At 45.6% G+C, this 27,804-nt stretch overlaps 2 protein-coding genes and 1 long non-coding RNA gene across 15 annotated transcripts in view; 2 read left to right on the top strand and 1 right to left on the bottom strand.

Annotated features, from left to right (window-relative positions):
* Positions 1-6,978, top strand: part of EVI5 (ecotropic viral integration site 5) — a 77,115-nt gene extending 70,137 nt beyond the window's left edge. For 9 of the 10 annotated variants that reach the window (XM_067001591.1, XM_067001588.1, XM_067001587.1 and 6 more), the window contains one exon: positions 5,717-6,978. In XM_067001591.1, the coding sequence (XP_066857692.1) occupies positions 5,717-6,022 (306 nt within the window). In that variant the 3' untranslated portion in view covers positions 6,023-6,978. The remainder of the gene's footprint in view (positions 1-5,716) is intronic. The other variant, XM_048067061.2, reaches the window with a different exon arrangement.
* On the bottom strand, positions 180-15,363 carry LOC136791384 (uncharacterized). Of its 3 annotated transcripts, XR_010833281.1 has the most exons (5): positions 15,209-15,345; positions 8,601-8,688; positions 3,133-3,186; positions 1,401-1,511; positions 180-318 (listed from the first exon to the last, which is right to left on the bottom strand). It is a non-coding gene; the product is annotated as an uncharacterized lncRNA (long non-coding RNA). The 3 variants fall into 3 exon arrangements; XR_010833280.1 differs by lacking the exon at positions 180-318 and having other exon boundaries at positions 1,329-1,511; XR_010833279.1 differs by lacking the exons at positions 180-318; positions 1,401-1,511 and having other exon boundaries at positions 3,049-3,186; positions 15,209-15,363.
* Positions 14,814-27,456, top strand: GFI1 (growth factor independent 1 transcriptional repressor). 2 transcript variants are annotated; one of them, XM_048067088.2, is made up of 7 exons: positions 14,814-15,243; positions 16,475-16,697; positions 16,903-17,109; positions 21,719-22,134; positions 22,224-22,361; positions 23,949-24,114; positions 26,092-27,456. In XM_048067088.2, the coding sequence occupies exons 2-7, from the start codon at positions 16,583-16,585 to the stop codon at positions 26,268-26,270; spliced, it is 1,221 nt and encodes a 406-aa protein (XP_047923045.1). In that variant the 5' UTR covers positions 14,814-15,243; positions 16,475-16,582; the 3' UTR covers positions 26,271-27,456. The 2 variants fall into 2 exon arrangements, with proteins under 2 accessions (XP_047923045.1, XP_047923044.1); XM_048067087.2 differs by lacking the exon at positions 14,814-15,243 and adding an exon at positions 15,519-15,657.
* The last annotated feature ends 348 nt before the right edge of the window (positions 27,457-27,804 follow it).

Raw genomic sequence — 27,804 nt, 5'->3', positions numbered from 1 at the left:
TTGAGTTACATTTTATATTTAAAAAACAAAGGGGCTTAGAAACTTAACTTGCTTGCAACTGACTAGCACCCTCCATTTAACTTGTAAGAACTTATGAAATGTACTAAAAATTCTAAATGTTTCTTTGCTGTCTCTCCCTTATGCCTGGCTTGATGAGGCAGTCAGCAACAGGTAAGAAAGTTCATGGACGGTGAAGGATCTGATTGTTAATACTCTTCCAGCCTTTTTTTCCTGCTCCTCTGAATTTCTGAAAGTACACCATTATTCATGAGTATGTGTAAGTCTCTTCATATGTTGACCAGCAGGACATGCTGAATCCTTTAAGCACAAGAAGGTACATAAATGCAAGAAGTTGGTTGTTTAGTCATTATGATTTTGTTCTTGGTTCAGATGGCTTTTGTGAAAGGATAATGATGAAATGTTTTGGTCAGTGTCATTAACCCTTTGTAACATCCCAAAGACCATGTGAATGTTATAGTGAAATACAGTGAAAACTGGGTTAAAGCCACAGCCACCTAGACAGTATGACCTGGATGTGCAAATTAAAGCAAAACATGTGGGTTTACAAGACCTAGTTTTACAGACCTGATGAGATTGGAGATTCTTGCAAAACTGAAGCAATAGAAAAAAACAAAGTTCATTTGAGTGTTACTTCTCAGGGTCAGAGAGGTCTAGTTCCCTTCATAAGAAGCAGAGCCAGACCTAAGACTGAAAGGATTAACTAGTATTGGCTCTTTTTACAGAAGTGACAGATCCTGGTGTGTACCTGGGGTGTAAGTCCATATTCTATTCATCATGGCTGCAAGAAAAAGGCTGTTCTTTTTCTTCAGGTGGAATGATAAAGATAGAGAGTAAAACTAGGTTGGTTTGTGTTTTTGTTTGTTTTCCCCTGCCCCCGAATCCTTAGTTAGATGTCCCATTATGTATGATGCTTTACTACCTGAATGACAACATCTTGGCATGATGCTTTATTTCCTACATTATGTTCAAGCAACATGCTGATGGTAAGGATCTCAAGGAGTCTCTCAAAAGTAGGTGAAAAAAAAAAATAAGGTAATTCATCAACTGCAAAATCTAAGCCATGCCTACTGAACAATAAACAGTAGCTGTGATTCAGGAAAGATATTTTGGGGTTATCACGGAGTCCTCTGACATCAGTGCGCAGTGGCAGCCAAAACCAACATAACGTTGTTGGGTGACAAGAAGAGTGTATTTAAAAAAAAAGAAAAAAAGGCCACCTTACTGCCATCACAGAACTTTGGTGCAGGGCTAGTTTCCACTTTAAGATGGATGTAGAGAAGTTAAAGAAGGTCTGGAGGGAAGTTAAAGGGCAACTAAAATGATCAATGGTCTTGAGTGCTGCTGCTTTGTGAGGAGAGGCTAAGAAGACTGCAACTCACCAGTTTTAAAGATAAGGTTGAGGGAAGCATTATCTTCAAGGTTTCAGAATTGTGACTGAAGAATTGCTTTTTACCACTAGCTCCTGCATTACTAGAACTTGGGAACAATCCCTGAAAAAAAAGTAGGAGATCAGCTTAAAACAAAGGAATGCCTGGAACTTACTGCCACAGGAAACTGTTGAGGTAGACAAACTAGGAAAAAAACACGACAAACAAACAAACCACCACCACCAAAAAAATAAAAGCCAACTCATAAAAGCCAACTCATCATTCAAGGATAACTGGTCTATAAGTGAATGCCAAAACAGCTAGGCAGATGTATTCTTGTACCTGCTATGACAGTTCCGAAGTGGGAGATTGAGAATATGAAGGGAATGGATGCAAAAATTGGTCATGCTCATGTTTGTCCTTAAAAGCAAAACAACGTGCAGTCCTATTCTTGCTATGGGAGACAGAATACTGGGCTGATTGGATTGCTGCCCTGACTGAAAAAGGATGCTAAAGGTCCTGTCTTGGGGGGCAGAATACTACTTTCTTATTAGAAGTGCAGAACCTCACTTCTACACTGCAAAGTGGCATTAGTATGAAACTCTTCATTTTACTGAACATCTGTTAGAGCATTTTACTGGTGTCAGCCACTGGTATCTAATTACAAAGGAGTACTAATTACAAAGGAGTACATACTGTTTGCAAGTTATTCCAAATGTTTTCAGAAACCTTCCCAAGCTTTTCTGCTGCAACACACACTACTGATAATGGGTCTCCTTCAGAAATGTGCCTAAACAAATATTAGAGGTGCCCTTGAAGTATTTTCAACTCAAATTTCTCAAAGTTGTAAATAGTGCCAAGTTCTTCCTATACTCATCTGTTTGGTGCTTTTAATTTCTTGAAGATTAGTTGTTTCCAAAATCTCATTTTTTCTATCAACATTCATATTTAAAAGAATTTAAGATGTAAATCACTATCTTCAATTGGGGGGAAAGTATTTTCAAGATGAAATGTCAGTACATTAATGATCACAAAACCTAGATTCAGCAGAATATTAATTTTATTTGACAATTCAGTCACTTCAGTGTTCAAAGACATTTGGATATGAATGACTGCGCTTACATTTTAACAAGTTTTTTTTTCAGGTGTTGCTTTTTTAATTTCTCAAACTCAGAATGGCTGCCATGAGAAAAGTAATGCGCATCCCACTGTCTATGCTTTTCATACATCACTGAACTAGAATCTTTCCAGGTTGGAGGGGACCCTGCTGGGTCTCTGCTTCAACCACCTGCTCAAAACAGGGTTGACAATTTCAAAGCAAGCTGCTCAAGGCTTTTTTTTTCACTTGGCTGTTGAAAACCAGTCTCTTTGGGCAACCTGTTTTAATTCTTAATTGCCTTGTAACAATTATTTTTCCTTCATATTCAAACAACCTTCTGTTCTGTGTTATGATCAATGTCTTTTCTCACAACATGCATTTCAAGTAAGGAGCACACCTCTGTCATCGTAGGGCATGAGGTCCTGTCTTTTAACTGTCCTGATGCCCTTCCACTGAATCTACTCCTCAGTATCTTATACTGAGGAAGGAGTGACGTAATGAGCAAAATAGGCCAGATGTAGTCTGAGTGCCAGGTAAAGAAGAATCATTTCCCGTGATGTACTGGCTATGCCCTTGCAGTACAGCCTAGTATGAGATTAGCCTTCCTTGCTGCTCGGGGATGCTGGGGATTCATGTTTAGCTTACTGTGTGTCAGGACTCCCACGTCATCTTCAGAGTTGGTAGCCAGCCAGTCAATCCCTATAATACAAACAAATTCTATGCTACAGTGTTTCTGTATTTCTCTGTGCAAGTCATTTTTCAAGCAGACAGAAGTTGTGGGACTGTATCACCAAGCACACACTTGTCACACGTTCTCTACAATACATTCATGTTTCTTCCTAGCAGTCTGGTTCCTCTTGGATGTGAGGAGTAGTTGGAAAAGAAGGCAGGCAAGCATAAAGCTGCAGGCCAAAAGAAGTGTTTCTGGAAGCTAACAGACTGTGTATCCTTTCATTAAGGTAAAAAAAAAAATAATAATAATAAATATAACATCACACTGTTATCTCAGACTTACTTTAGGATTTCACAAAGGCAGTGTCTATTATGATCTGCCAGCCACCCCCCCCCCCCCCCGCCTTTTCCATAGGCACATATTTGGTGTCTGGAAAGGCTACTGCTTAAAACCACAAAGCCGTGATTCTGTCACGTTACCTAAGTGTGTTCATCTAAAGGTACCACATGTTGAAGTCCTCAGGACTTCAAGAACAGTTGAGGCTGTTGGCTTGGCTTTATGAATGTTTAAAACAACTAATACTGAATATCAGCTTTATAGTTCAGATGAGCCCACAGCTGAAGTGTGCAGATACAAAAGTGTTTATCTCTTACTCTAATGTGAAATTTGTAGGTTTTTTTTTTTGTGGTAAGAGTGGAGAGGAATTGCTGGGTTTTGTTTTGTTATTCTGGGGTTTATTTTCTTGGTGACTAAAACTGATAGCTGTTTTGGAAATGTTATGTGGCAACTAATCTGATCATATTGCAGGATATTTTTAGGGACAATATTTCTAAATCATGCAAGAATCTCTGTATCAGGCTTTCTGTATCCAGGTATATGAATTAGTACGAATCTTGTTCCAGATATATATTACTGTCCAATATCTAATACATGACATGACCAGATTTCACTTAATCATGAATTATGTTGTGCAAGTGTGGAACTTGTTTTGCTCGTCTTTACACAAGCAAGTTCCTCATTAAACAACTGCAGCCTATGCACCTGAAAATAAAATGCAAATACTAACACTAGTATGTGTAGTTATAACCAAGGTTTAGGTCTGCCACATGTACCTATGTTCCCAACAGGGATATTTTTACATGCATTAAAAGTGATTAGATACATGGAGCTTTTACACGCTGGTAACATCTGACTTGATGGCTTTTTAGCTTGTTGTGACTCTTGTGATCTTTTTTTCCAAACCCTTTTTTACTCTCGTCTTTTGTACAAACCCATGATAAGTATAGAGATTTCTTCTTCTCCAAATGGACAGGTAAAATCTTCTACTGATGTAAATAGCAAGAGCCTACAAGCACTTTTTACTTGTCAAAGTGAACATCACTTCAAATTTCCAAAACATCAGATAGATTTGTGTTATAAATAGCTCTTCAGACTTTTTCTGTTTTCCAAGACTCTGTTACTATGAGAAGTTGCTTACAAAATAGCACTTGATTTATCTTCCTCCTTAAACTTTGTGATGTTAGGAAGTTTCTGTAATGCTTTTTAATATTCTTCTGCATCCTTATTTTTTTTATCTTAATAGTCTTGAATTGTCAGACTGACCCTGAGATGATTGTTACTAAAAGCTAGCAGAAGTGAAATTCTAAAGAAAATCTCAGGAATGTCTTCAGTAAGCAGTGTTTATTTTGATTTAAATTAAGAGGAGGACTTGCCAGTCTTTAGAGCTTTAAGTTTTACTTTTGAATATCTTGAATATATGGTTAAATAACTTAACTTCAAAGTGCATTTTGAATTAATATTATCATATCTGTCTGCGGACTGAGAATATTTTTTCTTGTTTGTTCTCCTAAAATTGAAAAAAATGAAATTAGGATTTATTTATGCTGTATGAAGAGAAGTTTGTCTTGTAGTCTTGATCTGAAATCTCCCCAGTTCTGAACTAGATAATGAAAAGACACGATGTTGCAGTGTAGTTAAAATTAAGTTTTTTCTATGGCTGTATGAAACTAGCAATATTTCCTTGGGATCTTTCTGCTTAGGGTTGTGAGAGGGCTTTTCTCAAGTGAGAAGTCAGGTGATAAGGGAAGTCTGGTGATAAGGGAAAGAATGAAGCTTTAAAGGTGTGAGATGTGAAGGCCAAAAGTGCTGTGAAAACGAATTATCCACTCTAGAAAAGCAAGCGTAAGTCATCATCGTGGGGATATTAAAGATGCAGTAAATAGCCTGGAGGAATCTGTCATCTGTGATTCTACATACCTTGATTATTAAGCCTTAAAACTGAAATAGTCTGGGGGCAAGAGGAGAACTTTTGAAAACTACCAGTACTGTCAAAGACATTCTATTAAGGTCTCTGATTAGACAGCCAGAAATGAGAAGTTGCTTTTGTTCTCTTTTAGAAGTTATCACCAAATATGCTACTTCTAGCCGTTAATTTAAGTAAGGTTTCAATGAGGAGATGCTTCTTGAAAATGTTGTTGGATGGTTCTGTTTTGGTTTTTACTGCCAGACTCTTTAGCTCTGTTTAATTGCTGAATTCCACTTTTTTTTTTTAAACAGATCAAATGCCTGAAAGGCCAGAGAGACTTCTCAGACCAACCCACTTTTGATGGGATTCACATTGTCAACCATTTCACAGGAGATGATGAATCATTTCATTCTTCTGATGAAGATTTTATAACTAACTCCATACAGGAGAGTGGGGTGAACTTTCATCTACACAGGAGGACTGGTCAGATGGCTTTGGATCACACAGTTGTAGACAGCAGTGACAGTGATGCTGAGGAAAGTGCCCTCCAGACTGGGAATTCAGACAAGATAATTTCCAAGCAGAGGAGAATGGAATCTTACTCTACTACTGTGTGATTATCACTGTGACTAGCATTTGAAGACTTTCCTATTTCTATTTGTTTAAGGATTAGATTGTCAGGTAACTGAAAGTATCCAGCAGTTGGTTTAGGTAATTATTGAATCTGGTCTGGACTGTGATAAATATACACACGTACTGTCTATCTGCCTTCTCTTTGCCAAATCTTGCTAATGATATACCATTGCCATAAGAAGCTGGAAGGAAGTTAATGGATGACAGTTCTGACAGTATTACTGAATGTTCCTTGTTTTAGAAACTACAAATACATAATTTCTTTAATGCATAAGAACCCTTCTTGCTGTTCACAAGCAGGGGATTATTTTCCTCAGAAGAATTTGCTCTTGTGCAATATTTTATGCTCTGAACAAATGTGTATGTTTTACATTGTTATCCATTTGTGATCAAGATGGACCCTAATAAACCATCTGATCATGGCATATATATAATTATGCTTCTCGATTACTTTTGTTTTACTCAAGTTACTGAATGCCCACAGAAGGCTTGAAAGAGGAGCCTTTATCTGTACTACTTCATATGTGCAAATACTGGTCACTAATGTCATAAAGGTGTTTTTCACCATTTTCACTTAAATTTATGTGCATCTGCTTTTGATGTTGCTAAATAATACCTGGTCTGAATATATTAACTACAATAATGTTTATTTTGTACATATTTATATATCTGCACCAAGCTGAAAATGTGTATTATACCATTTTATACGAGGAATGTAAATGTTGCAATATGACTGTCTCTGGTACTCTACCTGGAAAATGAATTCTGTATATACACACTAGAAATGAATTACTAAATAAAAGCAAAACACTAACTTTACATTTAGTTTCAGCCTAGCTACACTAACAGGTTCATGTCTGAAATGCTTGTTCAAAACACTATTGACTGAAATCTTTTACCTTCATATATATGTAATGAAAATAAATTTTTCATGATTTAACATGGTTGTAGCATTTACTGTTTAGTTGCTTCTAACCTACAGTCCTGAGTTACCATGTAGTTTCTCTTGGGGTCTGGATTAGAGTGGTACTTCATATAAGGTGAAAAATTACTCGTGTCTCACTCTTAACAGTTCTAATGAACTTATGATCAATGCAGTAAAAATATGTAAGTTGTTTACTGCAGTCTTATATGGCAGAGCTACCTAGGTACTGAGATAGGTTCTGTCACCAAAATAGTTGTAGTTCATCAAAGCAGTAAGTGCGGAGCGTTCTGCTTTCACCCTCTCATTCAAACTGAGGTCAAGTAACATGGCCCTCAGTTCTTGAACAGAACAACTTCATCTTCTAATATGGTCATATGAACTCTTATCCTCTGAGGCACCTTCTAGTCAAGAATATCCTTAAGAGTGGTTATTGCCATCATACATAACTAACAATCCTTAAGACTTGTATTCTAGCAATGTTTGCGATTATTTTATTCAAAAATAAGCCACAAGTTGGTACTGCTAGCATGTGTTTTGTAACTTGTGAGAAGCAGTGTAGTTGTTTAAAATCATGGAACTGTAGAAGCATACTGCTGAACATGTTTGAACACCTTCTGAATGAGTCCTTAGAAAAACAGTAAAAGTGAGGAGAAAAAATTTCAAAGAATGATAGGGAAGGCTAAATGGGAAAAGCACCTTCTGGGCCACTCAACTGCAAAATCTGTCTAGGTATGATGCAATATAAATCTAAAAGCAGGTGGAAGACATCCTAAGTTTACCTACTTCTGTAGCTCCTGACTTGCTCTAATATTTCTGCAGATGGTACTCCATCTTACCACTGACTACATTGTTCCCAGTATAACCTATGGAAATTGTCATCTCTGAGGAGGGTTAGTTTGACTTTGGTTCTGATCACTGTTAGAAATTCCAGGCGTGCAGAGACAAGCCATGCTGTTTTGTTTTGTTTTCTAGTAAGTAACACTTTCTTTTGTTTTTGTTTTCCCCTTCCAATGAGCATCTGGTAACTTATTTTGCACCTGGGCAATTGTTGCTCAAGAGAATAGGTGACAAATGTCTTGTTGCCTGTCATCAATACCAGCTGCAAGCTTCTCTTAGAGGTAATGTTGTATATATTAAGTGACAGAAATAAAATTCAGTTGGAGTGCCATAAAAATCCTGTCTGTTTGAACAGTGGAGTGTTATGATTTTGTAGTAACTGCCTTACTGTTCAAGTGATAGTAAATGAGATTAGTTGGCAAGGGTTATTTCGTGAACTTCTGTATTTCTATGTATGCTAATAATATTAAAACAGATACTGAATAATAGCATAAATATAAATACCAAGAGAAAAGCAAAAGGCTTTATCCAGCTAGTTGCATCTGTTCTAGAGATGAGAGTGAATGGTTGATGTGCTACAGCTTCAGAAGACTCAGACACAATATCCTCAGACAGCAACCCCACAGAGGTTGTTCAGGCTCATCGTACTTTTCCTCTGATACTCTGCCAAAAATGACGCTAATGTCTTTGCCTGTGTGTATTACAATTTGAATATGTACCTGAATAATGGCAAATAATTAGCAGCACAGATAATGTATTTATTAGTAGATTGATAAAGAAGGCATATTATGCTACATTACCATGACCTTGCTTGCATGATCTTCTAAAGAAGCTTTGCACATCTCTTATATTTGCTGGTTTGCTACATGCAGGGTGCAAGAGCTCAATCTGAATGTGAAAAGTAAAAAGACAAATAAACACCATGTAAATACGAAAACTTAGAATTATGGAATATATAAGTGCTGCAGTTGAGAAGGCATTTAGGTAAGGCAAGAAAAGAGGATTCTGTGCCATCCACAGTTTCCATGTACATTCTATTCTGTGTTTGGCAGTAAAAATGGTTCTGCTTCATCAGTGTCATAATCAAATTTCTTCATTAGCTACAAAAGCTTCAGTATTTACAGGTTTTTTACTCCTCCAGTCTAAGGGAATTCACATTTTAGGATAGCATTCATTATTAGACCTCTTCTTACTTTAGGCATGTTCATTTGATGAATTATGTGATAGTCATGGATCCCTTTTATTTTGCTTACTGTAATAATAAAAAATTAGGACTTTATAATATTTGTTAAAAAGTAAAAACATGAGTAGTTGGGAGCAAGTATATCTGTGAGGGCAAGAAGCATGTATTACATACATAAAAGGCTCAACTAATTTGTTCATGTTGGCCACAGCATTGCTAGCTGGTCAATGGAAGTGACCATCCTCAGCTCTGCACTGGTATGGCCTCACCTCGAGTACTGCGTGCACTTTTGAGTGCCGCAGTATAAGAAGGACATAAAACTATTAGGGAACCTCTAAAGAAGGCCTACAAAGACAGAGAAGGGTCTAGAGGAAGACATAAGAGGAGTGGCTGAGGTCTCTTGGTTTGTTCAGCCCAGAGCAGAGCAGGCTGAGGGGAGGCCTCATGGCGGCCTGCAGCTTCCTCACGAGGGGAGCGGAGGGGCAGGCGCTGAGCTCTGCTCTCTGGGGACAGCAACAGGACCCAAGGGAATGGCATGGAGCTGGGACAGGGGAGGGTCAGGCTGGGGGTTACGGAAAGGTTCTTCACCCAGATGGTGGTTGGGCACTGGGACAGGCTCCCCAGGGCAGTGGTCATGGCACCGAGCCTGATAGAGTTGAAGAAGCATTTGGACAACGCTCTTAGATATAAGGTCTGATTTTTGGGTGGTCCCGTGGGGAGCCAGGAGTTGGACTTGATGATCCTTGTGGGTCCCTTCCACCTCAGGATATTCCGTGATTCCATGCTTTTGACAAAATGCAGGCATCATCTCTGTACATATTAACAAAGTATTATTTCCCACTAAATTCAATTTTCAACCGTGAATGTGGATTCCTATATAATTTTCACTGAAATAAATTCATATCAGCTATTAAAAAAAAGAGATGTTAGCATAAATTTAAGAAAATCACTTTGTAAATCATGTAATACTGTACTTAATCACTACTCAGCCCTTTTGTGGAATAGCAGCACAGAAGGAATTGCATGTTTCTCCGTTTTGGCGTTGTTCTGTTGTTGTTTTTATGTAATCGCTGTTCTATATCAGACACCATGCTATTGACTTTGAGTGAAACAATGCTCATACAAAAATTGTATTTTAAGCTAGAGTGACCTAAAGATATGTGAGCATAAAAATATTCACATTTTGGAATGGATGTGCTGCTAATTCCTTTACTTGCAGAGGAGCAAAGTGTTACACATTTTGATGCAAGAAAATGCAAATTTCCTAGGAGAGTCATTAGGCTAGTCCCAAAGACTAAGAAAGAAAGAAAAAGAATTCAAGCTATAAAATAGTGGTTAGTACAATCTAAGTAGAAATTACAGTGTTAAGTTTAATTACACATCAGCTACCGAATCTGTGTGTGTTGAGAGGGAAGGAAAAAGCTGTGTGTTAACTATTGGATTTCTAGATTTAATTACGTTTTATTTTGTTCTCTGAAATACTCTTATCAGTATAATTACATCAATATAAGATGATATAATCAATAATATATATATTGCTTACATCAATATAAGGCTCTGAGGTTCGGGTTTATTTTCACAAACTAGTTCAAGACAAGAAAAATCAATTAAATAAATTCATACAGTAGTCTTTAGAACGAGAGACTCTAAATGGTGGAATGAAAAGCACACCACAAATTGCCTTTCAACATAAATTCTAAATAGCGAGAAGTTTCAGCTTCTTAGAGTGGAGCAAACATGGTAATGTACATATGACTAAACATACATGGTCACTGATTGACTCAGATACAACCATACATATGCTAGATCCAAAATACAAGTGTAACACCTTCTCTTTCCAAGAATGAATACCTCATTTCAAAATTATGAGCTACAAATGCAATGTGGCATACACTTAGAGTTGTATGTATACTGCTGCATAAAGTGACTGAAATTTCTGGTGTCCCTCTACTAGAAATAAAATTCCTGAGACCATTTTGCATAGTCTACACTCTGTAATCCACTGATTCAACTTGCTTCTGGTCATAATCATAGAATGGGGTAGGTTGGAAGGGGCTTCTAAAGATCAGCTAGCCCAACCCCCGGCCATCTTTCACTAGATCACGTTGCTCAACGCCGCAACCAACCTGGCCTTGAACACCTCCAGTGATGGGGCATCCACAGCTCTGAGCAACCTATCAGTGTCTGACCACCCTCATCACAAAATATTTCTCCTTTGTATGTAATAGCAGAGGTAAGTTCTGGGTCTACTCCTTCCCAAAGCTGGAATACTTCTTTTCATCCCAGTCTTCAACAACACCCCAGCTTACTATCACTTTCTGTCTCCAGTTTGTGCTCGCAGTGTTCATTATTTTTCTAATCTGCTCTGAGAGCAGCAGATGAAGTTACTTTGGTTTCCCCAGTGATCTGAAAAACTACTATCAAAATCACTGATTAAAGTCTCACATATTTACAGCACATTTTTATGCCTCAAGGAGAAACATAAAGTTATGAACTGCCACTTGGGGGAGAAACAAAACAAACAACAACAACAATGAAACACAAGACAATAAGCAGGAAATATATTAAAAATAATTAAATATTACCAAAAGTTATTATAAAAATTAAGACACTTCCCAAGAAAATGTTCAGTGCTACAACTTCTAGCAGCTTCTCCTAGTTGAAGTGGTCTGTGATCTCAGGTTTTATCATGTTAAAGTATGGATGTTACTCATGAGCTCCCCATAGAATCACTCTCTCCACTGCTGCTTATTCCCAATCCTGACTTCACAGAATCACAGAATCATCTAGGTTGGAAGAGACCTCCAAGATCACCGAGTCCAACCTCTGACCTAACACTAACAAGTCCTCCACTAAACCATATCACTAAGTTCAACATCTAAACGTCTCTTAAAGACCTCTAGGGATGGTGACTCAACCACTTCCCTGGGCAGCCCATTCCAATGCTTAACAACCCTTTCAGTAAAGAAGTTCTTCCTAATATCCAACCTAAAACTTCTGACTGACTTCTACAGATAAAAAAATGCTTCTTCTCCCCAACATACCAAGCAGCTAACCTGTCAAATCCAGCTCTTCAACTCCTTCCTCTCTCTACAGTCTCATCACTTCTGACCATGAAGATCTCATCTGCATCCCATCACCTTTGCTTCCTTATGCCTTCTTAGCTCGAGTGGTGATGTCAGGCAGCTGCTGTGAACAGTGCAGTAAATTACATCAAGTAGCTCTCTTCAGTCTTAAACACTGCTGTAATATAATCCCACACTAAACCCGTCCTTTCATTTATTATTAATTTGATTATTTAAACCTATCCTTTTATTGATTTCCTCTCTTTTGTCACAATGGGGTAATAACCATGTACTTATGTAGCATTAACTGTATCTTGCCAAGTTTTGATGGTTAACTTTGAATATTACACATCCTTTATCCTTTTGGGGGGAGCATTAGGGAAATTCTATTAAGTCCAGCTCCACTCCTATGACTTGTATTTCATATGAATTCCATCTCTGCCAACTCAGGATCATTGGCTTTTGGCATTTTCACACTGGGATATGGAATATTTAGTATTTTCACACAGCTCTAACAGTATCATGCGATGACCACTGCATACACTGCATACACCCTCGTAAAGATTTCCGACCTGTGGCAAATAGGTCGCACCGTAACCCAGACTAAAAGCTCGCTCTCTTTCCCCCTGCTCAGTGTGTGCGTTCTGCCCTGCGCTTCAGTCATACTTCAGTCAGCGAGCTCCTCGGGGGGGGGGCGGTGCGACCTCCTGGCACAGGAGCGGGGATCGCCCTCAGGCGCTCCGCCCGGCTCGCAGCACCACTTTCCTTTCTGTCCCTTGCTCATCAGCCTCACGATCGCGTGAGGGGCGATCTGCAAAGAAAATGGAGATGGCGGGATGAGGACAGCTCACGCACTGCACCGTGAGCCCGGGCCCGCAAAGCCCTGGGGGCAGGCGAGGAGACGGCGCTGCCCCAGCTGGCGAGGTGCGCGGCGGCCGGCAGAGACCCGAGGGTCCCTGGCAGCCAGCGGCAGCCTTCGCCACCGTCCCGGAGAAGGCGAAAACGGAGCCTGGGAGCGGGGCCGGGCTGCCACCTGCCCGCCCGCAACGGCTCTCCTCAGGGCTGAGGAGGCGACGCCCATTTCCCGCCTCGCGCCACCGCCCGCGGGCACGTGCACGCAGCGCCTGTGGCAGACCGCTCCGGCGGCGCCGGCCCTTGTGCGTGCCCAGAGCCGGCGGGGATGCAGCCAGGCCGGCACAGGGCTCCCGCGGGGCTCGGCTCGGCCCGGCGGGCGGTGGCCGCGCTCCGCTTTCCCCGTCCTCGACGGGCAGGCGGGGAGCGTTCGGGCGAGGCTTGGCCCCGCACGCTACGGGACGAAGCCGTTTTCACGCGTCTGGGTAAGCCGCGTGTACAGCTTGGTCACGGCTCCCTGGAGGGGTGCGCGTTTTCTTGTCCCGGGGCCACAACAGTTTGTGAGCGCAAGAAGTAGTGCACAGGAATGCTTTCTGCTGCTTTCGTAAGGTGCAGTCAAAGGGCTGCTCGAAAAGGTAGGCGAAGGGCCATCCGCTCACGGTCCCGATGTGGAGGTTAACGAGATGGCTTTACAGAAAGTCACAGCTACGCATACACGAAACTACGTCGAGTAGTTCCAGTTATTTCTACTGATTCCATCATTTATTTTTAAAACCGACGGCGTGAATGATTTTCAGAGTTAGCGTAAGCAGCCCAGAGTGCAGCCAGGAGACCGCTGTGCACAGCTGCTGTAAGCAAAAGTGCTGTGCCCAGCACCAGGAACTTTCCGGCGTTAATAAAGGTGTTAAGGGCGACGTCTCAGGCGTGTGCTTCGACTTCCTCTGTGTCACTACCACACACAACCTTCGAAAGGTTGGAGAGGTTTTTTTTTTCTTTTTTTTTTTTTTTTCGTGGTGGTGTTTGCTTGCTCAGCTAGGTTTTGGGAAGCTAGGTTAGTGCCGTGTCCCTCACGGGCACAAAGTGACTAATTTCTCGGTGTCTGCTGGAGGAAAGCACCTGCTCCGCCAAGGCAGCGAGCTCCGGGGGCCAGCGGCTGCTTCTGCCTTGTCCCTCTGGGGTCGCTCAGTCGTTTCGGAAGGTGAAGCGGCGCTGTCCCCCAGGCCGGCTGGCTGCAGAGCCGTGCTGCAGCACCCTGCCGAGCACGGCCCCGCGGCCGCCCAGCTGCAGCCGCTGCCGCACAAAGATGCTGGCGTCGGGAACCCGCCGGGCCTGGAATACGGCGTGCGGGGGGCGGCTGGGGGTGGAGCGGGGCGAGCTCCCCTCGCCCTGCCCAGCCGGGGGGTCCCGCGGCAGCCCCCGGCCGCCCCCGCTGCCGTCCCGCCTGGCGCCGCTCCCCGCCGGCCCTCGATGGCTGGCAGGCGACAGCGGCCTCCGCAGGAGGGGGGCCGGGGGACCTCGCCTACCCCTTCCATATTTAACCATTACCTAAATCCGAGGGGAAATGAGCAAACCTCCAGGCTTGGGGCTTTAGGTATTTTCAGCGCTGTTGGGCGTATTTATCCCGAAAGAGTTTTCCACAACAAGTTATTTCTAGGCTAGGGGAGGTCTCCGGTGCCCAGGCCCTGCCTTAGCCCCGATTATGCGCGGGGGGCGTCTGCCGCCAGCCGCGGGGCCGAGCGGGGCGATGCTGCCCGCAGCCGGCTAGGCTCGGCTCCGCTCGGCGGGGCCTGGGCCGGGGTCGGGGCCGGGGCCGGCTCCTCCATCCCCTGCCCTCTGCCTGTGCCTGCGCCGAGTCAATCTGTGTTTTGAATCTGTGACTTGTTCTCGTTGCGGAAGTCGAAGGGGATCCAAGAATAGTTCAGATAGATGTGTGTAATTTCTAGAGCAGAACCCCGAGAGAAATGAAACGCCCCATTCCAGTGACACTTTGATGTCACTTCAGCGGGCCCTGTGAGGTGGAATACGGTAAGACATTTTCATTTAAGGAAAAATGAGAGAGAGAGGAGGGGGAACGGTGCTGATTTGTGAGGCTTTGGCTTTTTTTTTAAGCTTTTTTTTTTTTTTCAGAAGCTCCTAACGCTCAGGAAGTGGAATTTGTGGTTTAGGGGGCCGAGCTCTGAAGGAGTTGAGAGAGACAGAAAAAAAAAACAACACACCAAAAACCAACCCAACTCAAGCACCATCGCTCCTTAAAGGGAGGCTAAATTTAAAGTCACCCAAACGAGCAGGCTGCGGCGCAACCCCCCACCTGTGCAGCCCGGCTCCCGTCGCCCCTCCAGATGGGTAAGCGCTCCTGATTCCCTCGCCGGGTGGCAGCGCCCCCTCTGCCCAGCTCGCCCCCGGCCCTCGGCCTCGCCTGAGCGGCTCGGGGAGGCTCCGGGCTCGCGCCCCCACAGCGGCAGCCGTTGGCGGGCGCGGGCCCCGCGCGCTGCCCTCAGGCCAACGGCCGCCGGGAGGGGGGCGGCGGGCTCCGTCGGGCAGGTGGGCCCGGGCCTCGCCTTCCCACGGGCCCCGGCCTTGAGCTCTCGGAGGGAGGAGAGCCGCGACGGCGCGGCAGCACGCGGCGGAGCGGCCCCGCCGCACCGAGCCCCTCCCCGATCCCCCCGGTGGCTGCCGTTGGTGCCGGGGGGGCGCGGCGTGCCGGGGCCGCTTTGATCTCTCGCCCCCCGCCCCGCTCAAGGATGAACGGCGGCGCAGGTGGGTCCGGGCAGCGCCGCTCCCACCCGCTCGCCCGGCGCCGTGCCCGGGGGCGGTGCCTCCCAGCCCTGCCCCCGTCGGCTGCCGGGGGCCGGCGCGGGTTCCCTCGTGGGGGGCAGCTCCGGGGTGGGGGGGACCGGCCCCTTCCCTTTGCTCTCTCGCAGCTCGAGGAGCTGAGTAAAGACCTGCGAGTTCTCGGGAAGCGCCCGACGGACGCGACCTAACGCGGCTCTTTGCCAAGGCCGAAGCGCTGGCCGGTTCGGTTCGCCCCGCAGAAGCCGGCTGAGGCGGCCCCGCTCCCGTCCCCCCGGCTCCCGGCGGGGCCCCCCCCGGCGTTTCCCACCTCGCCCCCCGGCCACGTCTCTGAGTGCCCGCAGCTGCGAGGCGTCGCGCCGCTGGCAGCCGCGGGCCTCGGGTCCCATTCCGCTTTGTTCGTTTTCATGTTATTGCGCTCGGCGCCGGGGGCTGAATCAGTCCCTCCGACGGCGGGGAGCGCCGCGGCCGTCGGGGTTGGCGGCGGTTTTGTACCAACCCTCCCGGCCCGGGTCCTGCCGGTTGCGGCGGCCGCCTCGCGCTGCTTGGCCCCTCGGGGGCTGCTGGGGACGGACGGGGCGGCCCGGGGAGGGCGTGCGGCCGGCGCCGCTCCTGCTTTAGCCGCTGGGACGGCCGCCGGTGCTCCCGCTGAAGCTCGGGAGAGGCCCCTCGCCGGGGGGGGCGGGGGCGGCGGCCGCAGCCACCTGCGCGCCGCCACCTGCGCGCCGCCCCCAGGCGAGCGGCGCCCCCGGCCCTCAGCGGCGGGCTCGGCGCCTCCCCGCAGGTCGCCTCCCCGCCGCCGCCGCCCCGCGGGACGCTCGGGGGTGACGCTCGACGCCGCCGCCGTGCCCGGCCGCTCGGAGACGGAGCGCGGCCGCGCCAGCACCCCACCATGCCGAGGTCCTTCCTGGTGAAGAGCAAGAAGGCGCACAGCTACCACCAGCCCCGCTCCGCCGACGAGGACTACAGCCTGCGGCTGGAGACGGTGCTGGCCCAGATCTGCGCAGGTAGGGGCTCCCTCGGCGGCACCCCGCTGCCGGCCGCCGCAGCCCCCCGCAGGGGCCGGTGCGGGCGTCTCGCTTTGCAGAGCCCGGCGGGGAGCCTCGGGGGCAGCGGGGCCGCCGCGGGAGGCGGAGGGGCTCAGGGCGGGGAAGGGAGGCGGCGGCCGGTTTGCCCCGCGCTGAGCAGCCCCTCGCCTCCACTTCCCCGCAGACAGCAAGATCCCCGAGGGCACTGGGCTGTGCCGCACGGTCCTGCCCGACCCGGAGCCGTCCCAGCACCGCTTCTCCCCGGAGTCCCACCTTACCGAGGCTGCCGATGGCACCTCCGAGTCAGTGCCCAGCTGCGAGGGCAGTGTCTGCGACAGGGTGTCCGAATTCGAGGACTTCTGGAGGCCGCCCTCGCCCTCCGTCTCGCCAGGTAGGAGCGGGGCGACCAGCGCTCGGCGTGGGGCCGGCTGCGTGCCGGTGCCGTGGGGCAGTGCCGCGGGTGGCTGGGCGCCGCTGTCGAAAACGAGTGGAAGGGACAGATTTGCCTTTCCCGCTCCTTTTAGTGTCCTCTCTCTTTCGGGGTGCTTTTCCAGCCCGTCTCCCACTGCTAAGGGAGTCGCAGGTTACGGTCAGGCTGTACGATAGTCGTGATACCACAGGGCGTTGTTTTCTTTTTGTTGTTGTTTGTTTCTGATTAATTGGTAAAGGCAAGCCGGTTATGTTTGAAAAGTCCCGGCATTTTTCTACAGGGCCCTGCTACCCTGGTGCTTAGCGGATAAATAGTTTTTAAGACAGTATATGTTTGTATGTGGCTATTTGTATACCTGTAGTAAACAGTGTTGGCTTTGTATTCCTGCTAGACGTTTTCCCATACTCTCTTTGAGTTTTTTTCTTGTCTCTTGTCTATAAAAAGGATCTCTCCCTCTCTCTCTTTCTCTTCTCTCTTTTTTTTTTCCTCTATAAAAACGCATTCGTAAAAACCAGATGAAAATAATGGCAGTCAGATTTAAACACCCCAAATCCAGGAAACTCACACTTATGGCTGCAGCGCTTGTCTCTAGCTCCCTCATCCTGCCTTTGATGTGGTTGGAGCAGTGGGAGATGCTGTCCCCAACCTGGCGTGAATACTTATCTCGTTTAAAAATAAAACGTTGACATTTTATAACAAAAATATGTATATATAAACCCCACATTTTTATTGCTTTGGTTAAAAATTGATGTCTGAAAAAAGAACAATTTCTATCTTAGCAAAGGAAAAACTGTCTCAGCTTTACAAAATGACAGCAGATGCCAGCAAACGAATACTTTGTCCTGTTTCCCCACTGATTTTCCTGCTTCATCTGTATAGCGTCCTTGCATATCGATGGCTGATTGTAATGATGGGGAGTTGCAGTTTTAAAGCCCCTGCCCCGTTTAAAAGTTTTAAAGCCCTTTGAGGGGACATTCAAAATGTTCATGAGTACAGTATTGTTACAGCCAGCCGCGGAATGGTTTCAGTTTGTGCAAATGACAAACTGGACCAAAAGCAGGAATGCAACAGCCTGTCTTTTGCTAATATTTCTTCACAAAGCATAACAATGTGTAATTTTTATTCTAACAAATTGGTCCCACTCCTCATTCCCCAAATAATTATGATTCCTTGATAGGAAACAGACCGTTCTCACAAGATGTCTAAAAGACAGACATAAAATGGAGCAGCTGTTTCCCAGGGCTGCTCTGCCTTTGCCTCCTCCTCAATGATTTCTTCCTGTGCTGTGGGATTCATTAGCTCCCTGCCGCCCGTCCAGTTACCTGGGAAAGGTACCTCTACAAAATGCATCCCCAGATCAAGATTTTTCAGAGGAGAGGCTCAGTCTCAGACTGTATGATCGCATTCACAGGGGACAAGGGAAGGTACAGGACTCCCAGTCCTGGCATGAAAAGCCTTCATTAAAGGAACCTCAGTATGTTGGGAGAGGTGCTGTTATGTTAAGGATTGAGGCAGCGGCAGCAGGATTAGATAGGCGGGCTTCCTCCCTCTGCTCCCCCCGAATCCCTGCCCTGGTCACATTCAGTCCGAAGCTAGAATTTGTGCCTAGGTCGCTTCTGCAGGATGTGCTGGTGAGATTCTGGATTTTTTTGATTGTGTTTGCCTGGGTGGGGCACAGTTTCTGTGCTTCCACAGGCAGGTCAGATGTGAAATGATGTTTCTAAATCACGCTTAGGGCAGGTGCAGTGAGCAGTACCGTCACCCCCTCACCCCAGCAGTGAACATGGATGCAGGCTGCACTTCGATGTGCAGTGAAAGCCTGATTTCAGGTCTGTCTTTGCGTGCAGTGCTGCTGATCCAAGTGAGCAGACAGAGGCACAACACAGTACCTTTACAGTGTTGTTGGCATTCTACATACATCGTCTCCATCAGTGCAAATCACTGTATTATTTAACCTCGCTTTCTCTGTGTGTCTGTAATCACGTTTGCATATGCAGAAAGTGCCTGATAACTCTGTGCAGCAGTATATTGGTATTGTCTGATGAGCCAATTGATGTTAGAGTCTTGGAGGGAACCATTTACTGGGTATAACAGCATTGTCATTCCATTGTCATTGTGGTATTTTTTGGTCTGTGGAGGTGGACCTTTGAATCTTTCTTTTTGTGTATATCAATCAGTTCCCAGCCGTTTCAGGTTGAGTTTGCCTTGCCTTCAAAAAAGGAACATTGATGTTTCTTCTCCCAGTGGCTGCACAGAATTGCTAGGAAGAGGAGGGAGAGTCTGTCAGTCCCTCCCTGATCACCCTGTGGAGGGCTAAGTGCTGTGAAGCAGAGGAGAGGCAGACACAGCAATGTCTTTTGCCTTGCAGTGTAGCAGAGCAGGGTTTGACGCTGGATGTGGGGCTTGGGTGGCTTAAGCTTGCCCTTGGGAAGTGTAGCGTGAGTGGCTCCCTTGCACTTGTGCTTGCGAGGTCTCCAAAGCGTGTGAGGTGATGGAAGGAACATTGCACGCAAACTGATCTGCGGTGCAACGTTTACATGTCCAGTGTTGCCAATTCCGAGGGCTCAAAAATCAGGTCAGCCTTCCCTCCCCTCTCTCTCAACAGACTGGCATAGAGATCAAGATTGTAAGTAATACCTTATGGATATTCGATTCTGGTGTTGAAATATTGAGGGTCTACGTTTTCGTGCTTTTCTTTACAGTCTGTACTAGTAGTTGACTTCAAGGGGAAAAAATTAGTTACAACAAGAACAAGCAAACAAAAGGAAAGCTGAGGGCCTGATGAAATCATGCAGTTTCAAGAGCTGGGGCTTTAAGATAGTTTTGAATCTTGTGATAAAATCGTGAGAGATGGCAACACTGAAACTGGTTGCAAAGACACAAAGATAGATGATGTGATGCTGACCACAACTTTGCAGTCAGTGCAGAACAGGAAAAATCATGCTCAGCACCATGTCAGCTAATTTGATTTCATCTGTCTGTTCAAATGTCCCAGTTGGTATGCGTGCATATCTTTCCATCCGAAAGACTAGTAATTTCAATGGCAGAACTTGAGGCCGTTAACATATGAAACTATATAAAAGAAGGAAAACAGGCCAATCAAAACTCGATTTTTGCCTTATTTTCACTCCCTTCTGTAACCCTCAGTGACCATCAGCCTACCTAAATGGGTAGGCTAACACACCGTGCCTCTCTTCCCTATCCCACCCCGGCTTATCTTGATTTGCTGAAGGCTGTTAAAGCCGTGGGATCTGCCAAGCTGACAGGAATGACAAAAGTCAAGCAATTGTGAGTGTGCACGTTTTTGCTTAGGGGAAATTGTTCTGGTAGCCCAATTGGGATGCCAATATCTCTGTGAAGGCATCAGCACTTGAACAGTTAATTTGTTCATCTTTTCCTTGTTTCGCTAACACATTTGTCCAGTGGAAACATTTGACTCTCCCAGCGCTGCTGACTCTTGTGATGAAGAGTGAAAGCAGAGCACCTCGGGCGTTAATCACCATCTCTGGCAGACACAGTTGGGGTCTGGTACCCGTGTTCCCTGCCCAACTGTGCTTTCCTCTGCGCAAGGCACCCTGAGCATTTGTGCTGTCAAGACACTGATCTCAGAGGCTGTGTTCCTGCCATTGCATCAGTCTCTGCTAAAGCCCCCACCAAGTGTGATTCATCTTGTGCCTACTGTCTTGGTCAGATGTTGTTGCCAAAGGTGAGGCTGTTACAGCCAGCTGAAGCCATCTGAGCTTGTCCTGGTGGAAGATAGCTTTGATTATGGCTGATAGGAAAATCTCTTTGTCTCTTCAATTTTTAATGCAGTCTATACCAGTGATTTTCATAATGTGTTTATGAACTCAGTGTTTTGGGTGGACTCAGTTTCTTTACTCAGAGGAATCTGAAACAACCATGATTTTATTTCAGATTTCTTTTTCTTTTTCCTTTTTTTTGGAAAAAGTGAGACATCAAATTCAAGCATCTCAGAAAGAAGCTGTTCTTTGTTTCGATTATGCTGTAGTTAGTACAGTTGCAGGCAGTTGTTACATGAAGTTGAGAGACTAGATTTGGACATGAAATTGCACAAGAAACAATTTTTAGTTCTGTTGAACAGGTAAATCTTAGCACGCTTGCTTCTTTTGATACCTCTATAATGTCATTTTTATAACATGGGTGGGTGCGATCTACATCAGAACTTACATATTTGGACTGTCAGCTGCGGTGCTCAGCCTGGGATATAATACATACACTTTTCTGAGGAGATGCAGATAAAACCAAAGGAAGTTGAAGACCGAGTTGTTTAGTATCTCAACAGTCAGATCAGTGTCTATGCACCTGGGCACCCAAAGATGGAGGCAGACAAAACTGGTGGTTGCTTTAAATAATTTGGCTTTGGGCAGCAGGTGAGGAGTTAGCACTGGAAGCAATATAAAATGCCCTCCCACGGGGGGTGAAAGGCCAGCTCTAATGTGCAGTACAGGGGTCTGGCTCTGCCACAAGCCTGGGTGCTGAGCCAATTCTGCTCCACAACAGAGACTGGACTGTGAAATGCACTAATTCCCATGCCCTTGTGTTTCCACAGCCTCGGAGCAATCTGTGTGTCCATCCCTGGATGAAGCACCCCCCTTCTCAGTGCCCTTCAAACCGTATGCGTGGAGCAGCCTGGGGGGCTCTGAGCTGAGGCACCTCGTGCAAAGCTACAGGCCCTGCCCGACACTGGAGCGAACCTCAGCCTTGGGGCTCTTCTGTGAGCGCAGCTCCGAGCCTGCCCTCTATGGTGCGGAATGTAGCTCTTCCCTCGGACTTTACGGTGACTTCGGCTCCCCAGGCCCAGGGCTGTTTGAGCGGCCTCCAGCAGCAGCACCCGGACTCTATGCTGAGGCGCAGCCTGGGCTGCAGCAGGAGAAGGTGCCTGGCGGCATCAAAGTGGAGTCAGACCTCTTGTGCCGCCCATTGCTCATCAGCACTGGCTCTTACAAGTGTGTCAAGTGCAGCAAGGTAGGGACTTTTTTCTCCCACTCCGGCTTGACTCTTTTCCAGCCCCTTCTCCCTGGCTAGCCTGACCCTGTACACTCTCTCCCCTTCAGGTCTTCTCCACGCCGCATGGCCTTGAGGTACATGTGCGCCGCTCACACAGTGGCACAAGGCCCTTTGCCTGTGACATGTGTGGCAAGACCTTCGGCCATGCAGTCAGCCTGGAGCAGCACAAGGCCGTGCACTCACAGGTGAGAGCGGGGCGGGCAGCCAGGATGAAAGTTGGAGGGCCAGGGCCAGCTGCTTGCTTCAGCCAGCACTGGGCAGGGCACGAAGGCAATCACAGGCCAGTAGGTGGGCGTTGAAGCTGAGGAGAGGAAGAAAGCGTGGTAGGGCTGCAGCGGAGAGTTGTGGGTGAAGAGTATGGTGGCAGGCAGAGTAAAGGGTGGGCAGCTAGGGAGCAAAAGAAGAGTAGGAACAAATCAACAAATTAAAGAACACAGACTTTGTTTCCATTCCCCTGACTTCATATGTGTGTAATAAGCAAAGGTCTCTTTTGGCAATCCAGAAGTAAAAGATAATAAATAATAAATTTTTACTCTCTGAGCTGTAAACTGTAATGAGGGTGTGTACTTTTTTAACAGCTAAAGCAAGTCACCGTGCTTTCTTTTGACACAGCTCTCCTCATTCTTTCTCCTCCCTGTCCCCCAAATAAGTGAATCTTCCTTTGTTTGCAGTCATTGTGTCTGTGCAGGGAACATCTGAGCGACCAGTCAGGTATAGAGCACAGACTTCACCCGTCTCGACACCCTCTGAGTCACACACCAAAAGAATATGGTAGTTAATTTTGGTAGGAGGATTTGTAACATTTTCCACCTGCTGATACTGTGCCATATTTCCCCTTCACCCACTCACTTAACCTGGCAAATCTTCCTTCCTCAGATTGGGTTTGGGAGGATAGAGTTACAGCAGTGTTTGTTTGCTAACTGTCTTATTTACAGTTGCATGAGTGTGCAACAGCAGAGCACACAATGAAGGGAAATATCACCCATTAAATAATGTTGAAAAGAGCAGCACTGCATATTAAGTCCATGGAGGGGAGAACATTTCAGGGAGAGTGAATAAAAAGCCAAATATAATAAGGTGACTGTATGAAAGCATATCAGGAAGAGGGAGATAAAGGGTGGGAGAAAGAGATGGTGGAAGAAAGTGATAGAAATGCATGTGTGAGGGAAAGGAGAGAAAGACAGGAGTCTTAATGCATTTAGTTTGATTTGTTAAAGTAGTAAGCCAGAAAGCTCTTTTCCCCAGGTGCTCTAGGTACCTTTCACTTGAATTATAATGGAAATAGAAATATGCAGTTAGTTGTTATGCTTACAGCAGAAATCAGCCTGCCATGGAGATTTCCCAGGAGAGCCACGCAGACCTTGGCACCCACTCTCCTGTGTAGAGTGGAGAGGTGGCCTTCGAACAGATCTGCTGCTGTTGGTCTTCCCAGCAGAGCGATCATGTCTCAGGCCCACGTTGAAATGTGCTGGCGGACTCTGTCCAGCTGGGGCTGCTCCCACCTGGCCATTCCTGACAGCAGGAAGAGCTATTCAATTAAATTTTTGTGAAAAGTGGTGCAGAGCACTGGGAGAGGATACACTTAATCTTTTTTACCGTGTGGTGCTGTCATGCCAGTTTTAGCATCTCCTCAGGCCAGTCCTGTTCTCTGGAGAAGTGGAAGTGCTTGCTAAGGCAGGAGGGGCAACACTGATGTGCTGCTGGCCAGTTTGTTACTGGTGGGTTCTCTGGCATGGTGTAACGTGGGCATGTTTGGGCTCCTCTTTCTGCAGGAACGCAGCTTTGATTGTAAGATCTGTGGCAAGAGTTTTAAGAGATCTTCTACTCTGTCCACTCACCTGCTCATTCACTCAGACACACGACCCTATCCCTGCCAGTATTGTGGGAAGAGGTTCCACCAGAAATCTGATATGAAGAAACACACCTTCATTCACACAGGTAAGCCCTGCAGGTGCTGCTGTTCAGCCCCAGCTGTAGGTGCAGGTCTCTGAAGAGGTTTCTCTGCAGCAGCCTGTTCCTCCTTAGCTGGGACAGCACGTGCACCTCCCCATGCTTCTCACTGCCCTGCTGCGGTTCACACTATCTGAGTTCTACTTGTGCAAATGAGGGTGATTTGAATGTGGTTTCATGAACAGCAGCTGCAAAATAACCAAAATCCTCGCAATCCAATCAGTGTTCCCTTAATAGGATGCACCAATGTTTATTCAAAGTGCTTTTGTGTAAGATGATTTGTAGAGTATTATATTCATGTGGCCTTGATTTACAGCTGAGGTCCCTGGAAAATGATAAGGGAATTTGCAGCATCCCTTTTTACAGGATCTACCAATTTATAATAGGAACAAGAGGAGTCTCCTCCTCTAGGTCAAACACTAAACTGGCAGTCCCAGGATCCAACTCTTAGACTAAATATTTGTTCAGAGATTGATTGTCTGCACTTCCACCCGGACTTTCTGAGAAATGGCTGCAGTCCGATACAGAATGCAAGGAGAGGTGCAGAGTTCTCAAGTTTCACTGTTAGTAATAAACATGGAAACGAATAAAGTGCAGGTGAATCACCAAAGGCAATTGTTTTAAAAGTATTGTTCAGTGAGAAGGTAGGTTTATCAGAATTCTTTAAAAGTAAATCTTGCCTTTCAGACCCTCACTGATCACTTGAAGTAGAGGGAAGTGAGTGATATGTGAGATACAGAAACATTTGTAGGCATAAAATAGTAGCTGTACTGGCCTAACCCAAAGTTTAGATGACCAAAATCCTGTTTCCTGAGAGTGGAATATCAGCAGGTATCAAGGGTGAAGTATAAAAATGGCAAATATGTAGAAAGATGGCATTATATATAGTGCTGCCTGCTTGTGTTTTTTTCTAGATCACAAGCAGTGAAAAATAATTATTACTTAAAAAGATTCTCTACCAGGTGTCTGCTGGATGAAAGTGAACTGATTGTGAAGAAAAGCAAAAAGTATTTCCGTAGTAACTTTTTCAAATGAGGCTTGATTAAGTGGAATTTCAGCCAAATTTTGAATTGGCCAAAAATGTTATTTGTATTATTATTCTGAGATCAGAAACTGTCCCTGGGCTTTCAAATTGCTGATATAAAACCAGCTCCTTAATAGAATCAGGAATCACTTTCATATGCAACATACACTTGTGAACTGAGCCTCCAGCACATTTTACACATTTTTTTTTTTTCTAAGAATCTAATTTTCAAATGTACAAAGAGTGCTAGTTGCTCCTGCTGAAGTTAGTAAGCTCTGCAGGTGCAAAGTCACTCTGAAAATCAGGCTTGGTTTTGTGGTTGGGGTTCCCTTTTATCCGTTATTTGATAATAAACACTACGAAAACACACTGAGATCCTGCTCGCTTGGAGGCCAGCGGAGTTGTTCCACAGACCCCTCTGTGGGAGTAGTTCAGAGGATGAATTTATTCTCATTACCATTGTTTGCCTGCAGGAGAACTTCAGGGCTTGCTGAAGGTGACTGCTAGCATTTCAGGCTGGGAACTAGAGAGAGAGAGAAGAGCAGATCTTTGGGTGAACCCTGTCCCTCAGGGTTTACTCAATGGCCCTTGTATTCCCTTGGGGACAGGCCCCAGCTCATTGGTTTGGCTTAACAACCTCCATCTATTCCACTTGCATCCATGTTGATGCTATAATAATTGATACCAGGTAGTCATCGTGAGCTGGGGTCTTTCCAGGAATTCCTGATGTTTCTAGGCCACAAAGCCAGTTGTGCCAAAGCCCCAGCTAATGCTTTGGGGCTCACAGTTGCATGATTTAAGGAGGAATGAGTTTTTTTGGTAATCACACAGGAATCGCTTTGATTAGCTCTAAGGCCCAGAGTGCATTTCCTGTTTGCTCTGACCCTGTGTAAGCAGCATGTTGTCTCTTTCACACACTCTCTACTGCCTTCTGCTTGCAGGTGAGAAACCTCACAAGTGTCAGGTGTGTGGAAAAGCCTTTAGTCAGAGCTCCAACCTCATCACCCACAGTCGGAAGCACACAGGCTTCAAGCCCTTTGGCTGTGATCTGTGTGGCAAAGGCTTCCAAAGAAAGGTGGATTTACGGAGACACCGGGAGACACAGCATGGCCTGAAATGAGCCCTGCAATAATGGAAAGCACCTACAACACTATGAGAACAGACTCCTTCGGATTCCCCACTGGACCTGAACCTTGTCTGCAGCACAAACCCTGGCATTACCTTTCTGACCAGGAGCTTGGAGACGAAAGAGGACAGGGACATGGCACTGGCAGCTCAACCTGCATGACTGAGAGTGGAAATCAAAGGCTGAGGTTTCTCTCTTTTCCCCTCTCTTTTTCTGAAATAACACAGGAAAATAAGCCTTTAGATATGAAGCCTGATTCTCCAAAGACGGATAAGCTACCAAATATCTGTAAGCAGGAAAGTATTTCTCCCATGGCCAAGATGAAAACCCTGATATTTTCAATAGCTTGAATTACCATGCAGGAAAACATGGGTATAACAGTGTTTACATGGTAATCACAGAGCAGTCAGTAAATGGCGTAGGGAGTGCTTGCCTTCATTGAGTTTCAGTGCTGAATAGCTTCACTCTTGGTTTCCTGTCAGGAAAGCCTGGAGGATCTGAACTGAAGTGTGCAGTTTGACATCTGGTTGTTTTTTAAGCTAAGGCACTAGCTTGGGCCTGATCCTGCTCTTAGTTATTCTGGTGTAAATCAGGAGTTGCACTGACAGTTAGGAGGAGGCCCTTTTTATTCCTCCCAAAGCTGTCTCTGTGCCTAAGCAAGGCCTGGCTGTGTGAGTGTGTGTTTGAGGTATGGGGGTTACGTCTTGCTACATCCACTGGGGAAAAGGAAGTTTGTGAAAGACAACTGGAAAAACCAAAGCACAGAGTTATGCCTTATAACTGGAAATCTACCCAGCAACAGATCTTGACTAAGAGAGCAGGAGCGTAGGTGAGGCACAGACTTTCTGTCCAGAGCAATTGTTGGCCTCTGCACTCTGGGCTTGTTACAAGTAACTGGAAAATAGCTACTCAATAGCATCATTTGTATATTTTGGTTTTTTGTTGTTTTTTAGTTTTTAAAGGGAAACTCACCTGAGGTGGGCAGGAATCATGATAAAAGTATAATTGACTGAATTTGCCTTAAATGACCCTGCATGTACCTCAGTTAAAAAAGCTGTTTTTACTTTATTGCCAGGTTTGTAAATGTCTTTATTTAGGTTTTATGGAGTGTCTTATGTTTATTAGTACATATTTATTGGAACAATGTTTTAAATTAATAAAGTATTGAGGATCATCCAGAGTGATTTTTTTATTTAATATGTGTCTTTAACATGTTTGTGAATGTTAGCCATTATAATGCTAAACCACTTCTGGTGATGGTCAGAGATGGTATTCAAGGAGCTCTGGTGATTAAAGAACACCAGCATCCTATTTATGTGTACAGCTCCCACTGATTTCAGTTAAATACTTAACACTTGAAGACTGGAGTATGCTATGTTTAGGACTATCACCATGAAAGGGTTTAGAGGGGGAACAGCAAGCAGTTCTAAGTGTCTGCATTTGAAACACAGTCTACCAGAATTCCCTGCTCAGCCCAGGAGGAACTTGAATGTCCTCCTCTAAGATAGAATGGCTGTTCCAGGAGTTT

The sequence above is a fragment of the Anser cygnoides genome, chromosome 8 (assembly GCF_040182565.1).
Source record: "Anser cygnoides isolate HZ-2024a breed goose chromosome 8, Taihu_goose_T2T_genome, whole genome shotgun sequence".
Lineage (NCBI taxonomy): Eukaryota > Metazoa > Chordata > Aves > Anseriformes > Anatidae > Anser > Anser cygnoides.
This window is presented reverse-complemented; position numbering and strand designations above follow the sequence as displayed.